Source organism: Phascolarctos cinereus, unplaced genomic scaffold (genome assembly GCF_003287225.1).
Source record: "Phascolarctos cinereus isolate Bilbo 61053 unplaced genomic scaffold, phaCin_HiC Scaffold_9;HRSCAF=440, whole genome shotgun sequence".
Lineage (NCBI taxonomy): Eukaryota > Metazoa > Chordata > Mammalia > Diprotodontia > Phascolarctidae > Phascolarctos > Phascolarctos cinereus.
Window position 1 is genome coordinate 116,641,666 of NW_027556402.1, and position 13,075 is coordinate 116,654,740.

General features: G+C 40.0%; 1 protein-coding gene across 1 annotated transcript in view; it reads left to right on the top strand.

Moving 5' to 3' along the window:
* TBC1D9 (TBC1 domain family member 9) overlaps window positions 1-13,075 on the top strand; it is a 125,113-nt gene that overhangs the window by 70,908 nt on the left and 41,130 nt on the right. Inside the window, exons 5-7 of the mRNA XM_020989854.2 lie at window positions 896-1,157; window positions 2,741-2,948; window positions 11,715-11,921. Of these exons, the coding sequence (XP_020845513.1) occupies window positions 896-1,157; window positions 2,741-2,948; window positions 11,715-11,921 (677 nt within the window). The remainder of the gene's footprint in view (window positions 1-895; window positions 1,158-2,740; window positions 2,949-11,714; window positions 11,922-13,075) is intronic.

The following is a 13,075-nucleotide window of genomic DNA, read 5'->3' on the forward strand; positions in this document are numbered from 1 at the left end:
TATTCTGAGCTGGGTGAGCATGGGTGAATTTTGTTGCCAATCCGAGCTTTAGTTTCTTCATTTGCAAAATGAAGGGGTTGTTTTCCAGAGTGATTAAACCAATTTGAAAGTCTGCCAGGAATGTATTCATAAGCTTGTCTTCAGCCTTGGTAGTTGTGAAGAGAGGGGGTAATGGTACTTATGCTACTTATCTCACCGGGTTGTCATGGAAAAAGTTTATAATCCATAAAGCAATAATATATGTCTGAAAAGTTACCATTTGTTTATACTATATGCAAATGAAAAATTGTTCTAAAAATAGTTGATATAGGGGGTTTTATCTTCCAATTGAACTGACTATGTTTCTAAAAAATATTTTTTTTGAAAGCTAGTTATAATGTCATAGATTTGGAACTAGAAGAGATCTTAGATGTCATCTAATGCAACCCCTCACATTACAGATGAGGCAACTGGGGTCCAGAGGGTTTAGGTGATTCCCCTAAGGAAATTAGTGGTAGGAGCCAGAATTTAAACCCAGATTCTCTGACTCCAAATTTAGCTCTCTTTCTACCTCCCCATGCTGTCATTAAGGTGTTGTGTTTGGTTTTTGTTTGTTTGTTTATTTTGTTTTATTTTGTAAAAGTGTCATTGAAAATATTCCATAAGCAAGTGAGGTTTAAATACCCATTTATGGCATTGCTACCAACTATTATTTTTATTAATTTCTTTCAGAGAGTATGTAATGTAATTGATTACTGCTTTAAAACAGAAAAGGGTTCCTAAAGGTTGGGGAAGTCAATAGGCTTGAGGAGATCCAGTGGGATTTCAGCATCAGGAAAGGTGAGAGGGAGGGCGAGTGATCATGAGCATTTTCAGGGATTTACTGCTGACGCTGTGGCCTATTGCCTATGTTCAGCCAAGTTGGTGATCCGATGGGTGGACATCACTCAGCTCGAGAAGAATGCCACCCTGCTCCTGCCTGACGTGATCAAAGTGAGCACCAGATCAAGTGAACATTTCTTCTCTGTCTTCCTCAATATCAACGAGACATTCAAACTGATGGAACAGCTTGCTAACATAGCCATGAGGCAGCTTCTGGACAATGAAGGTTTTGAGCAGGACAGATCCCTCCCTAAATTGAAAAAGAAGTCTCCTAAAAAAGTGTCTGCTTTAAAACGGTAAGTAACAGAGACTTCCCATCAGTTAGGTAGACCTAGAGAGTGACTTTGTTATCATGTTTTTCTAGTAAGTAAGGGTGAAGGTTGGAGGGCAGCATGGTATAATAGATGGAGAGTTAGCCTTAAAGCCAAGAAGACCTGGGTTCAAGTCCCTCCTGTGACAGATGCTAGCTTTGTGATCCTCACCAAGGCACTTAACGGTGACTCTAGGATGTAAACAACTCTCTACAGTGCAAAAAAAGTGCCGTCTTACATTGGGAGAGTTCCTTATATCCGTTTGTTGACCTGTTCCCTATCTCTGTATCTATAGGGTTGAATCTTTTCCGTGTCTTTTAGTGGGAAGGAGTTAACATCTTTTTTGGGTGATTGAGAGGTGGATGATAATTCCCTTCTAAGAGGGAAGGCCCTTTCTTATAGCATCAGTAAACCTTTCAGAAATAACCAAAAAAAAAAAAACCAGGAAAGTCTTTTAGAAAAAACAGTCCATTCTAAGTTCTCATTTACGCAAGGGTCTTTTAGCATTTGGCAAAAAATTGACTATGAAATTGTTGTCTAGATGACAAACTCTAATATTTTGAAAGATCTGTGGACTCCTTGAAGTAAGCAGTTCTACCAGCATAGATTGTAACCCTTACTATACTTTGGGAGACAGTTTTCATGAATTTTGATCACCAAATAAATTTTCAACTGGTAACCAATATCCAGGAAACAAATCTCTACAGACCCAGTTAGGTTGGTCCTCCAAGATAACACGCACAGAGCTCATGGCTGGGCCTTTCCATCCATTTAAATTCTTTTTGGCTCGGTAAGACTTGAGAGACCTTATCTTGCATTCTACTAGCCTGATCTTAAATAGGCAGCATAGAATAATAGATAAAAGTACTAGATCTGATGTCAAGAAAATTCCATCTCAGGCATTTACTAGCTCTAATCCTGACCAAGTTACTCTTTCAACCTCAGTTTCCTCATTTGTAAGTGGGGATAATGATAATAATACCTGGAGTATTTACCTTACGGGGTGACTGTGAGGCTCAGATGAGATGATGTGTGTAAATATACTTTGCAAACCTCAAAGCACCATGTAAAGGTAAACTACTATTATCCTAGAGCCCAGGGTTACCTCATACTCAGAGTCCGTATGTGAGTAGGATTTTGGTGGAGGCTAGAGGACAAAATGAGTAAAAGGTTTTGTTTTTATTTTTGATCATTAAATGTGGAGGAAAAAATAGTATTTGGTTGCATACTAATGGGTCTGATGGGAGTGATAAGCTGAAGAGTTCACTATCATGACTTCCTTTCCTAGTGCTTCTGCTTTCTTCCCTCTGGTGGCACTCTTAGGGCTCCCAGACTTCTCCATGTGATTTTGCAGCTGAACTCTCCTACAAGCCTCATTTTCTCTGATTAAAGGGAAGCTCCTTGAGAACATGGAATGTGTTCTTTTTATGTTTAGTACTTCACACAGTGGTTGGCACATAATAAGTGCTTAATAATTGCTTTTTCTTTCATTCACTCATTCATTCACTCACTCATTCATTCATTCATTCATTCATTCATTCATTCATTTTGCTAATGCTGTTTTCCAGGGATCTTGATGCCAGAGCAAAGAGCGAGAGATACCGTGCACTGTTCCGCCTGCCCAAAGATGAGAAATTAGATGGTCACACAGATTGTACTCTCTGGACTCCATTCAACAAAATGCATATTTTGGGGCAGATGTTTGTGTCGACAAATTACATCTGCTTTACCAGCAAGGAGGAGAACTTGTGCAGCCTTATCATCCCACTCCGAGAGGTGGGTATTCATGGAAAAACATTTTTTAAAGGTTACCCCTGTAGCTTTAAAACTCTCTCTCTCTCTCAACTCTCTAAACTCTTCATCGGTTGCCTGGCTTTGAGAATAACTTTAATCACAAATGGAATATTTTGAGTCACATACTGATATGTGTAAGTGTTTCATGCTCATGCTCACATTAGTTGTTCCTGTTCTAACTTTGTGTGTGATCTGACTCACTCAGCGTCTTTCTTCACAGAAAAAAACTCAGAAAAGGGAGGCAATATGGGCCAGTGGAAAGAGCCAAGTGGCAAGAGACTGCATATGATTCTAATCCATGTTTTCCCACTGGCTCACTATGGAACCTCAGATGTGTTTAAATTCTTGGTGCATTTATTTCCTCTTGTGTGTATTTTCTGCCCTCTTTGTTTTGTTAATCCACTACAAAGAGCATTTATTAAGTGACCTTTGAATGCAAAATTCTGTGTTAGGCATTGGAGTAAAAGCAAAATGACAAACAGTGCCTACCCTCAGGGAGCTTACAGACTACCACAGAGAAACAATGTGTCCACAGTAAGTGTATATATGATCATTTAAGAAGGAGGAAGAGTACAAACAACCAGAGGGATCAAGAGGTAGCCAGTAGAGATAATAGGTCAAGAAACAGCATGGTACGGGGGAGCAAGCACTGACTCTAGAGTCAAATCTAGTACAAGTCTGTTTACTACCTGTGTCACCCAGGGGGAACCTACTTCACCTCCTTCTGTGTCTTCATCTGAAAATTAAAAGAGTTTAGGCTAGATGAGCTTCTATCTAGCTCTAGGTCTGTGGTCCTATGATAACCACTTAGAGCTGGAAAAAACCTCTCATCTTACAGATGAGGAAACTTGAGGCCCAGAGAAATTAAGTGACTTTTGCCCAAAACCCATGGTTTGTGAGTTCTAGGTCTAAGATTCCATTTCAGGTCTTCAAATAGTGGTTCTTGCCACTATTTCATGCCGTCAAATTCTTCCAAAAATTTAATTTCTCTGAGCCTTAGCTTCTTCATCGGCAAAGTGGGTAGTAATACTACCTAGAATGCCTACCTGATGTGATTGTTGTAAAGAAAGCACTTGGTCACTGCCAAAGGTCTATATAAGCACAAGTTGTTACAATGAAATATGAAATGAGGTAATATGTGTGAAAGGGATTCTGAAAGCTTTAGTTACTTTTTCAAAGCACATTACATGTTATGTTATTCACACATCACAACAATGTCATGAGGTAATTTCAATAATCTTCATTTATAGATGGAAAAAGGTAAATGATGGTCACTCCATTTCACCAAAGGCTTCCAGTTAGCATCTTCATTCATTCATTCATTCATTTATTCATTCAATAAACACTTATTAAACACCCACTAGGTGCTAGGCACTGTGCTAAGTGCTGAAGATACACAGAGAGGCCCGTCCTCAAGGAGCTTACAATCTAATAAGGAATAATAAAAAGCAAGTCATATACATGATAAATAGGAAAAAAACTAACAGAAGGAAAGCACTGTAATTAGGAAGAATTAAGGAAGGCTTCCTGTAGAAGATGGGATTTTAGTTGGGATTTAAAAGAAGCCAGGGAGATCAGTAGTTGGAATGGAGGAGGGAGAGTGGTCCAGGCATGGGAGAACAGCCAAAGAGAATGTCCAGAGCTGAGAGATGGAGTGTCTTGTTTGCGGAATAGCCAGGAGCCCGGTGTCACAGGATCGAATAGGGAATATCAGGGAGTAAGGTGTAAGAAGACTGGAAAGGAAGGGAGGGGTCTCTGTTGTGAAGGGCTTTGAATGCCAAACAGAGCATTTTGTATTTGCCCCAGGAAGCACTGAGAAGCCCCTGGAGTTTACTGACATGGTCAGACTTGTATTTTAGGAAAATAACTTTAGTGTCTGAATAGAGGATGCATTGTGGTAGGGAGAGAATTGAGGCACCTAGGAGTAAGGTGATGAGGGCCAGCACTAGAGTAAGGGCAGTGTCACAGGAGAGAAAGGGGCATATTTGAGAGATGCTGCAAAGGTGAAATTGGCAGGCCTTGGAAAGACCTTGGATATTGGGGTTAGAGATAGTAAGGGATCAAAGATGAATGTTCTTCTTACTATTTTTTTCCTTTTTTTTTCTTTGTAGGCAATTGGGGTTAAGTGACTTGTCTAGTAAGTGTCAAGGGTTTGGTCTGAGACTGGATTTGAACTCAGGTCCTCCTGACTTCAGGTCCAGTGCTCTATCCATTGTACCACCTAGCTATCCCTATTTTATTTTTTTTAATGGGCCAGATCTCTTAAACCTCTGGAGCCTGCATGATTCACAGGTCACTGGTATTTTCATCAGGCACCTAAAATATCCATTGAATACTCACTGTGTACAGACCACAGTCCCAAAATCAGAATGTGGGATACAAATTTTCTCACCTCCTATATGGTGGAACTATATGGTGGAAGATCCACTCCCATTGGATCTTGGGGCACAGTAGTCTTTGAGTCAGCATGAAGGGGAGATCCAAGCAGGCTTGATGTTGTTGCCCCACTCCAGGTGTTCCATGCTGCCCCATCGGTCTCCTATCTGCTGCCCCCTCGAAATGCCCAAGGAATCCAGCCCAAGCCCCCTAGCCAGTATTGTTCAGGGTTCAGGATCACAACCATGAACTGAAGAGAAAAGCAGGTCCCAGGGCATTCACTGTGTTGCCAACGTGGTACATTGTACCTATTGACACTGAGTCAATATTTGATGAAAGAATTATTTGTTGAATGTTCTCATATTGTACATTAAGTAGGAGTGCCCTGAGGTGCAAGAGAAAGCCAATGTTGAGATAGGTCCGTGTATTATGGGCTAATTAAGTGTGATTAAATCATTCCTGTGTAAGGTAGTGAGGAAACAAGGGGGTATCAGTTTGAGTTGCCTTTCAAGTGGGTGGCCTCAGGCTTCCAAATACCCCATCTTTCTGTTCACCACATCATGCTTATTTTATGAACTCACTACATAAAATAGCACCTTTTTTTTACATACAGCTTTAGAAGCTTATAAAGCACTCATTTCACAATCACCTGGCAAAAGGTAGGGTGCTATCCCCATTGTATAGTTTAGGAAACTGAGACTGAGACTGAGACATGATTGGGCTTGCCTAGGTTATAGCTATAGTTGTCAAAGCCAGGATTCAAACTCAAGCTTTCCAATTCCCAAATTCAATAGAGTTTCCACTATGCCTAGTGGTATATCAAGACCTAGCTGTTTGCCATGCAGCCTGAGAATGTTGGGAAGAATTTCCTTGTGTAAAGTAATATGTGTATGTGCATTTAAAAGGAACTGACATTTAGAGCTGTCCCAAAATGAAATGAGTTGCCTCAGGGGCAGTGAGTTCCCTGTCACTGGAAATAATCGACAGATGCTGGACGGTCACTTATTGGCATAGTTTAGAGTACGTTCATACTTTGGATAAGGGTTAGTCTAGACTCCTACATAACTTTCTACATCTAGGTTATTCTTTGACTTTTTTTTAAGATAAAATTGATTGTCTGATATGAGCTGTGACACAAGCGGATTCCTTGCCCTAAACCTTTTTAAGAACACCAGAGCTAGGGGATATAGAAGGGGGTTCATACTTAAGGGAATGGGAGGATAAGGGAGGGGTTGCTGGAGTCAGAGTACATAGAGTAATAGGAAGACAAGGTAGCAGGTAGAAGTAAAGTAGAGGAGTTAGAAGAGATAGGAAAAATAAAGAGATATGCACAAACATAAAACCAAAAGATTAGTAGTAGAATCTCAGGGAAAGTGTGTGTGTGTGTGTGTGTGTGTGTGTGTGTGTGTGTGTGTGTGAAGTGTATGTATATATCAATACCTATATATAAATATATCCAATGCTCAACTCACCATGGTGGGAGGCAGGGGAAAGAACAAAGTAAAAAGGGTACAGCAGAGAACAAAAGAACCTACAAGAAAGCAGAGAAAAGATGGACAGCTTTCAACATAATGAACAGTATTTAATGTATAGGCTTTCTTGAAATGAAAAGTTATCGCTACATAATTTGAATCCTCTCCTATGTTCTGCTGTGGACGTGACATTTTTTTTTGTTTTTTTCTTATTATATTTAAGTTTATAATGTTTCTTTTTCTCATTATGTATTTAAGTTTTAGCATTTGTCTAAAATTAAAAAAGGAGAAAAAAAGAATCCTGGAGCTAGGAGTACAGTACTATGAAAGAGAAATAAAGCTGATTTAGTGGTGTTTTGCAGTAACTAACCAAGAAATCCATGGGAAGACCTTGAAAAATGAAACTATACTTTGAATGTAACTTTAAATGGCAAAAGCAAACCTCCTTCTCTTTCATTTCTGAATAAGCCCTAATGAGCCATCTTTTGTTAACCAAGTAGGAAAGAGTAATTCAGCCAGCCTAAGCTATGTAGGGATAGGGTATGATAGTATACACAGTATTCTGCATCCACAGCCTCCTACCTCTGCATGGAATAGGGAGAAATGATTTTCACCTTCCCCACTTAACCAGTAAATCATCTGGTTATATTAATGTCAGATCACTGGCCCTGATAAGAATCAGAGATGTAAATTACAAAGTACTCTGTGTTTCCAAAGGACTTAATGCCATTTTCATTGCCTATGGATTTTGATGAACATGGAAATAACAATGGTGAAAAGCACTTAAGAGTCCATTTTGAATCCACTCAAGTGAGCAGTGGTCATCCTAGGAGCCTGGGTAATGCTAAGCTGGGTCTGAGTGATTGGTCACAGTGTGAGACGAAATATGTATCAAATGACCAACTGCCAGTTTCAGACTTCCGTAGACTAATTGGGGAGTTACCATATTGGCTTCCCTTTTTGGAAAGGAGACAAAGTGTTGGCCTGGATACTATAGGTTTTAAGATGAGGAAATACGTTGGAAGTACATTGGAAAGACTGTTGGCTTTGGAATCAGAGGAACTGGGTTTGAATCCTGGATCTGCCACTTAACTACCTTCTGTAGCTTTCGGCAAATTGCTTAACCTTCCTTTGCCTCAGTTTCTTCATCTGTAAAAGGAGGGAGTGGTACTTGGTAACCATTAAGATCCCTTTCACCTCTACATCAGTGATCCTATGAGCTCCATGACTAGAAATATAATAAACTAAAACAATAGCCACTGCCCAGAAGCCTTTGCGGGGGGATACAGCTGTTATTGTTACCATAGCTTAAAGAGATTTCCTGACTAAGATCCTTCTTGGTATATTAGGGGTCTGGACACAGTTCCTTTTATACAAATCCCTCTTGTATTAGTTGCAGTGCTATGAAGATTTGTTTATACTGTTAATTAAGCTGTGTCCTATCTTCTTCCCCTCTTCACAGCCTGGGGTTGAATCATCTTTGTAGAGTAGGAAGTTAGTTCTTGGGATGTGACCATTGTTTTCACCTGGATACAATTTATCTTAAGTTTCTACTGTTTTTAACTTGTCTGTGAAAAGCAAGCCTAGATGTTGTAGTTTGTTACCCACAGGGGCATTCACCAAGGGGCATATTCTTTTTGGTGTCTTTCAGATAAATGTGATGGGGATGATAATTGTTGATTGATTGTCTGACTTTATGTAGCGTATTTAAGGTTTGCAAAGCACTTTACATACACCAGACATGGAAGGTATAATAGCCCCCCTTTTACAGATGAGGAAATTAAAGGGCACAGAGGAGTGAAGTGACTTGACCACTGGGGCAGTCACACAATAAATGGCTGCAGTGGGATTCAGCACCAGCTCTCTCTAGCTCCAAGGCTGACATTCACTCCATGACATCATGCTGACTTTTTACATTTGCTTTCTGTAGAACTGTGGGTTCTCAGGGTTTTGTGGATGATTTATAAATATGTAGGTGGACCACGCTGTGGGCCCTGATATTTTCCACCTACAGGTAACCCAGTGGGGATGCCTAGGCACCAGCTGATTGGTTGGGGAATAGGGAATTTTTAGAGGGTCTCATTTTCAATAGGATTTCTCCAAGTCATGCAGTGTCTGTCATAGGTAGTTGAGGCTTTTTATGAAAAAGTTATTTTCATTTCTCTAGATGTTTAGTGTTTGTATTCTTGGCAACTTCTTGTACTGAATACCAGGGCAAGGGTGGTAGCGTCCTGTGATGTAGCTTACCAAAAGGTTCTCTAAGCTTGACATAACTGAAAAAGGACCTGGTGTGTGTGATGCATGTGCCTTCCATTTGGAAATAGTGGCTAGAATACTGAACCTTTTGAATCCTACTTCATGCCCCTAGTGTGGGACCCTGGACAAGTCACCTAACATACCTCAGCTTGCTTCCTCACATATAATAGCTCCTGCCTCCTCCTCTGGTTGTTGTGAGAATCAAATGAGATAACGTATATATAAAGTACTTTGGAAGTCCTTAAGCGTCATGTAAGAAGTACCTATTGTTGTATATCTGGGCAGCCATGTGTGTCAGTGACTAAAACACTGGTCCTGGAGTCAGGAAGTCCTGGGTTCAAGTCCTGTATATGATGTATACTGACTGTAATTCTTGATGGCACTTGACTCCCTCAGTCCTCCATCCACTCCATTCTTCTTCCCCTCCCAGGTTCTCTGTTACAGACAATTTGCTGATCAGAATCAGTGGTTTTTCCATACCATGAGTTCCCCAGGCCAATAAAATCATAGGTTCAAAATCCTTAATTGTGCTAATTATTATTAATAATTCACTGCTTATTAATACATATTTAATTATAAAGTCATTTATTTTATCCATCTATGCAGTAGTTTATGCAGATAAGAATCAGATCTTTGATTTCATTGGCATAGAGAACTCCCAGGTAAGGAAACTTTCTCTACCCATGCATGTTGGCACCTTCTCTTTAACTTAGAGCATAGATTCCAGAAGTAGGTGATACCACCCCTTGGGGGTGCTGGAATATGATCCAGGGGGGCAGCAGAAGACTCAGGTGCAATTGGAGGACATTGAATAAAAAGAAGGGACTGGTGGAAGCATAAGGAAAGAACAGAAGAAGATTTTGAAAAACTTCATACATTTCATCTATTGTGTAACAGAGTTAAAGTTGTAGTGATTACATTATTTTCCAAATAAACACAGAAAATGCAAGTTATAACCAATCAATGGTCAAGTCCACCAATAAGTCTTAACAAGTAAGTGTTGGCAGGCGAGCCTGTCACGTGCTGTTAGGAAGTCCAGCAAGCATCAGCAGGAATATGTGCATGTAATAACTTGTTTACAATGTAATACTGTATGGTTACATGACACAAAGTTGTGTGGTCAAAATTTTAATGCAGGAAAAAGCCACAAATTTACAATAAATTATTAAATTAAAGATGCATCATTTTAAAAAAAATTTATATTTCTTGAAATTATGCAAATTTTTAAAAAACCATTAAAGAGTTAAAGACTAGATTTCCAGGGGGTGCGGAATAATTTTTTGTTGTTGTTGTTTTTGAAAAGGGTACGGTAGGCCAAGTAAGTTTGGGAACCTCTGACTTCAAGTCTTAGAGTACTCAGAGATTAAGTGACTTGGCCAGGGTCACACTGCAAGTATATATTAGAGGCCTTCCTGGCTCCAAGGCCAACTTTCTATCTATGTTCAGTATGCCATGCTGCCTTTAACCTGGTAGTCTAGAGAATCATTAAATATAACAAAACAGAAAGGCAGAGTAGTGATTTGTTCCAAGACTCTTTTCTGAACTCCATTGAAAAAAAGATGAGAACAAGATAGATAATACCGATAAGATTCACACTGAACTTTTCACACTTTCTTTCTTGCAGAAATGAAAGTAGGGAATATTTTCTTCAGAAAACCCCACCAGAAATTCTTATAGTTTAACCTATGCATCCATACACACATGCATGCCTCCACACACACATGTGCATCTGTATACATATGTGTACATGCATGCAGACATACATCCATGCATGCAGAAATGCATGAAGGCATGCATGAATGTACAAATGCACATTGGAGAGAGAGGAAGGGATTAGGCGTTTATACAGTACCTATGATATGCCAGGCATTGTGCTAAGTGCTTTTTCAAAAAATGTCATTGTTATATCATCATTATATATTATATATGTGTGTATCTTCAGAAGCTCTTCCAGTAAACAATTTGCCTTTTGCCCCTAGGACTTGCTTTAGAATTTATTCTAATGCTCTGAGTAAAATGGCCTTAGTATTTAGCCTGGTTCCCAGCTGACAAGAGCCCCCATTATAATAAACCACCAAACCAATCTTTTATCTCAGATCTGGAACTGATTTCTCTCTTCCCTGTGGTAGTCTTGTTTAAAAGAAAAAAAAACCCTGCCCTGGACGTGCAGAAAGATGAGCACTTAGATTGCTTGTACTATGGCAGCTTGTGAATCAAGGTTTTAGAAATGGGATGGGGGGAGAGGCATATAAAGCCCTGGAGGGTCTGTAGGAAAAGTTGAAGGATTATTGGTGTCCAGAAAACCTTTTTAGCCTTGACTATGGTATAGGAAATCAAGCAGTTTGTGATGATCTTGTTTTCATAGATGAGACCACAACAATGAAACCTCACTTCTTACGTCTGTAAAATCATTTAATGGAAACTCAGGGTTCAGTTGGAAAGAGTGAAAAGTCTATCCCAGTTTCAGTTCCATGTTAAGAGCATTCTTTCCTTTTCCTGGAATAGAGGACACTATCTTGTCTGCCTTGATAAAATGCATTCATTCCACAGAATTCGAACATACTGGGTGTTTCTCATTCTGCTCTTGCCTGGCACCTTGTTGTCTGGATCCTAAATGACTTAGTGATGATCTGTTTCTTCTCAGGTGACAATTGTGGAAAAGGCTGATAGCTCCAGTGTCTTACCCAGCCCCCTATCCATCAGCACAAAAAACCGGATGACCTTTCTCTTTGCTAACTTAAAAGATAGAGACTTTTTGGTGCAGAGGATCTCAGATTTCCTGCAGCAAACAACTTCCAAAATATACTTGGACAAAGAGATTTCAGGAAGCTGCAACAGTTCAGATGATGAGGTATGTGGGGAGTGGCCAGTGGGCAAAAGCTCAGAATCACAGATTCAGAGCTGGATGGGACTTTGAAGTGCATCGCATCCACCCTCCACCCCAACCTCATCCCCCACACACACTTTGCAGTTAAGTGCCTTAAGGTCCAGAAAGGTCTAGCATTTCTTCCAATCACTAATTTCTGATGTGTCTTATGTGTCATGTTCTTCTGCTTTGTGGCTAGTGGGCATGACTTGAAACTGAGATAATATAACCACATATCCTGATACATAAGGGGTCATCCTACAACACTCCATTATGTCATCACTAACCTGTGATGACAGATTGTTCAAGCTAAGTGCCTCTGTCCCACAGAACGCAATGGGAGTTGGTCATTTGTAATTAACTATTCCTCCTTCCCTCTAGTCCTTCCAGTACTGGGAAAAACCAGCTACCAAGTTACAGGGGAACTAGCTATCATGTATTCCAAAGTTATCCTCAGGATTTTTGGAAACTGCATTATTTTTAATAACTAGGTTAAATAAGCATAGACTGAATGACTGCATGATTGTATTTGCCATGAACTTGGTGCTAATCTATTGCAAGAGGGATGCAAACAGTGTGGCCTGGTTGTGCCTACATTCCCTACAGAAAGAATTCTCACTGTCCTTCCCCTCCCCTCTCCAGGGAGAATGAGTATAGTAGGGATGGCTCCCAAGTGAGGCCACAGTTCAGAATACACAAGGCCCCTGATCCATATACTTCTATTAGGAGAGATGTTGCCTGGTGATTTGGCAATGACATCTTCCAAACTTCATGAAAATATGATAGGTCAGCAGTTCAGAAATATGCCCAGCTTGTAAGTGTGACAGAACTGAAGGGATGACCAGCTTAATTTGCTGTCACTTGGATTCCAGATGGGCTTTTGAGCCACCAACCTGTTTTATCATCCCGCCCACATTCTCCTTTAGTCTCTGAGATGGCTGTATCTATTGTCAGCATTGGTGCCCTGTATCCTCCCTATTACATTACCTGCCATTAGACAGAATACCAGTTCTCCTTGGACCCTGTCACATCAGTTCAGTCTAACATATTTATTGACTATCTCCTTGCATGCACTCAATGGGACTTGGTAATAGGAAGTTCAAAAAGGATGTAATTATTCCATGACCTTACCTATCAAA